We start from the raw sequence: 3779 nt of genomic DNA, 5'->3' as shown, positions 1-3779 counted from the left end.
TTCTCCCTTTTTCTTTCTTTTTTTCTCGGTAGGCAATAAAATACAGATCTAAATGTACAAATATCAAACACTGCCACCAAACTGAAAATACCTTTGATGACCACTAAAATGGATAAATGAAACTGTAAAAGAAAGCCCTAATTCTTTTTCTCTTCTAATTTGTGATCAATTGACCATTTCTAAAGATACACTATGAGCAAAATCACAAACCAAAAAGTGAACTCCACTAAGGGCATGTTTGCGAGATCTGCTTTTGGTGGGTAAAAAAAGGAAGTGACAAGCTTGAATTTAAACTCCTACCTCTCCGAAATCGAAACACGGGAACAAACCCTAACAGAACCGCAAATATTAACACAGCTGCACCAAACTTTACTTGCAAAGAATACACAATCATAGACAAGGGGAGAGGCTTAGCTTTCTTTCTGCTTGGCTCTGTCTTTAGGTTCTTCAAGAACAAATTCAGCATACAAATCCTTCAGAGCAATCATGACTGTAGTTATCAATGGCCCCATAATAGCTCCCTGCAGAATAACACACTCCTTCAATCAATTTAACAATGTCATGGAATACAAGAAAAGTCTATCTATGCAAGTTGATATACAGATTAAACCAAACATGATCAGAATGATGTTGTCAAAACTTTCAGGAGTTAGAATCTCTTGGGAATTCAGAATTTTTACCAGGAATTATTAGTAAATCGATACATCCCATTCCCTCCCCAAAAAACAAAAGTGAAAGAAAAAAAGAGTAATGATATACCCTCCTAATCGTCTTCCTACATATCCTCCTAAATTCCTAAATAAGGTTTAAAAAGCGAAAAATCAAATGTGTTTATTATGCCAAAATTATAAAAGCAACCACATTTTTCTCAATCATGGTTACATGAGCTGTTCATTGGACCCTAAATGCTTGGCACATTATATCTTAAAGTTGCTAACAAAGGCATAGCCCACAGAAGTCCACATCACAGTAGCCAATTCCAAAGCTCAAAAAAATAAACATGACAATATCAAGTTATGCAGTTAGACTAGTCTTCAAGCCTAAAACAAAAAGCTTCCAAGTGAAGTAAGTTACTGTAAAATGCATAAATTACTAATACTTGATAATTGTTAAATTCTGAAACAATATCAGCTGATTGAAACCTTTAGCGTGACAGCCTAAGAAGCTCGAACTGGTTACATAATTATCGGAAAATGAAATCATGGTGTTTAAATATTTACCTCTAGTGGTGATGGGAACAATGTCACTCCCCCAATGATGCTAAGTCCAGTGAGATATGCACTATTTCCAGGCACATCTTCCAGAATTTCGGATGAACCATAATCCATTAGGAAAAGGTGAATACAGGACAAAACAATGGCCACAATGTATCTGCCTTCCAGCACCAGTTGCATAGCTGCTGGTATAGTCGCAAGCCACGATGGAAATATGGGCAACAAAGGACTAATGAAGGCAATCACAGTCGACATGTACAAGAAATGAATCTTGTATAGCCGAAACAATAACCATGTAACACATCCTTGGAAAAATGCTATCTCGGCTGTGGCCAAAAGGACTCCTGAAATGGCTTTATCCAAAACCTCCACACATCTGACCCTGGTGGAGCTTGAAATCGGAAGCATACACATCACTTGTTCTGTTACTCCACCGGACTCTGACGTGATGAGATAGTACAAAACCCAAATAAACACCATTGACTGAGACACAAAATTGAAAACCTCTGCAGCTCCAGAGATTATGGAATTCGCAATGGAGAACATGAACTTCGCACCACTGCCAAACACAGTTCTGCTACTTGCAAAAATACGCTGCGACACATCAATCCCTTTAAAGGCAAACCCTTTGGCCTTAACAACTAAATCCTCGCGGGTGATCACAAGTTCACGGAAAAGGCTATCCAATTCTGCATAAATCTGGCTCCACTCCCGGTTCCTAACCCGGTTTTTCAAACTCAAGAACTTCTCCGTGTACGGCGAGGGCTTCATCAAGGCCTTTGTCTGTGCAGATGAGTTCCCAGAGCTAGTCACCACGAAATGCTTAATCCCGGTAACCAACTCAGTCATATTATACTGCACAGCCAGACCATCAATCTGATCTGAAACCGTCTCATAAAACTTTGTCGTGTAACTATCCATCATCCCAGCAACATCATTCTCATCCATCCACTTCTTAACACCAATCCTCTCAGCATAATTGCTCTCCTCCACATGCATTTTCAGCGAAATGACCGCGTCTTTCCCTTCAACGCCGATCTTATAAGAGAAAAATATGACACCAACCAAGAACCCAACACTCATACCAACAATTAACCCAACAGCAACAGTAGTCTTCAACTTCTTCAGTATCCCTCTGGTGAAAAAAGCACTAATCGCACTCCTCCTAAAGCTGTTACTCCTAAAAGAACTCAGAGTCGACATAGTCGAATCCACGTTCTTTGAACTGAACACAAACCCTAAACCTAACAACGACAATGCCCCAAATCCACCAAGCCTCTCATAAGCAATTATAAAAATCCCAAAAGAAACAAGCAAGCGGAGCATATTGGAGAAACCGCTACGCTTCTTGGCGGTAACATTAACGGATTTTGGCTTTCTAGAAACGAACCTGAAGGAAGCTTCTCGAACCTCGACAAGTGTACCGACGAAGACTCTGAAAACGGAAACTGGAACGGCGAGAACGGTTTCCGTTAGTCCGAGTTTTAACGGCTCGGACCAGAAGGAAACGAGGGTTTCTTGAATTCCTCTTAGTGGAATTGAGCATAGTACAGCCCATTGGAGGGGTCTTAGGTATGCTTCTAGAAGCTTCGAGACGGCGTAGAGGATGAAGATAGCGAAGGCAAGAAAAGCGTGCGCCATGGCTATGTAGAGTGCGAGGCGGACCTGGGGATCGCCGGAAAAAGTTGGTTTGGAGTCTGGTAGTGGTTGGCAGGGGTTTTGGGGAGGGTGTTGAGGAGGCGCGTGGGGTTGAGGGGTGGAAGTAGGTTTTCTGGTGGAGGCGGATCGGAACATTTCTTGCCAGGGTGGAGTTGAAGTGTTTGGTTCGGAGTATGGAACGAGTTCCATGCTGATGCTTCAGCAGAGAGAGACAAGTGAAATGTAAAGTGTGCTTTCTTTTCTTTTTCTTTTATTCCTTTTCTTTGTCAGAAAACAGGAGGGGTTTTAACTTTTAACTCTTAATCAACTTTCAACTGTCAATGACAACCCAGATGATGAAGAATCAATGGTTTCGGTTTGGTGGTTGTTCGGTTGTTCCATATTCTTTTTTCTTTCCATCTCCACTCTCAATCTCAAGTGATTTAATTATTATAAATTTGTTTGTTGAGTTTAAATGCACAAAACCCTCTTCCGTTTTAAAAAAAAAAATAAATAAATGTGTTATTTTATAAGTAAAGTATCGGAATAGTGTTGGAAGATTACCATTTTTTAATTAGTCTTCGAAACTTTTTTTAATTAAATTTATTTTTTTTTAATTTTAAATTAGTTATATTAGTGTTTCTGTTATTTTTATTACTAATTGCGTCGAATTTAGACGTTAAATAATATCACAACACATATATATTAGTTTTAATTGGCGGCTAATATGATAAATTTATAAAATTATACTAAACAATCTTAAATTGAGATATTCCAATATCTCAATATTTTCTTTTAGTTAGGTTTTAATTTGATTTAATTTTATAAATTTATCATATTAATAAACCAATCTAATACGTCAATAAATTTTGACGATATCAAAAAAAAATGACCAAAAGATCAATATAATTAATTTAAAATGAATAA

The 3779-nt window shown here is 38.2% G+C and overlaps 1 protein-coding gene across 1 annotated transcript; it reads right to left on the bottom strand.

Annotated features, from left to right (window-relative positions):
• Nucleotides 1-3300, bottom strand: LOC107460522 (uncharacterized). Its single transcript, XM_016078922.3, has 2 exons — nt 1221-3300; nt 1-521 (listed from the first exon to the last, which is right to left on the bottom strand). The coding sequence occupies exons 1-2, from the start codon at nt 3060-3062 to the stop codon at nt 411-413; spliced, it is 1953 nt and encodes a 650-aa protein (XP_015934408.1). The 5' UTR covers nt 3063-3300; the 3' UTR covers nt 1-410.
• Nucleotides 3301-3779: the final 479 nt, after the last annotated feature.

This window comes from Arachis duranensis, chromosome 1, assembly GCF_000817695.3.
Source record: "Arachis duranensis cultivar V14167 chromosome 1, aradu.V14167.gnm2.J7QH, whole genome shotgun sequence".
Taxonomy (NCBI): Eukaryota; Viridiplantae; Streptophyta; class Magnoliopsida; order Fabales; family Fabaceae; genus Arachis; species Arachis duranensis.
Note: the sequence above shows the minus strand (reverse complement) of the source record. Positions and strands in the feature narration are given on the sequence as shown.

Excerpts from the sequence above, each read along its gene's own strand:
- LOC107460522 (XM_016078922.3), bottom strand. The coding sequence starts at position 3,062 with ATGGAACTCGTTCCATACTCCGAACCAAACACTTCAACTCCACCCTGG. Across the intron at positions 522-1,220 it reads TGTTCCCATCACCACTAGAG|GGAGCTATTATGGGGCCATT; the intron begins GTAAATATTTAA and ends GTTATTCTGCAG.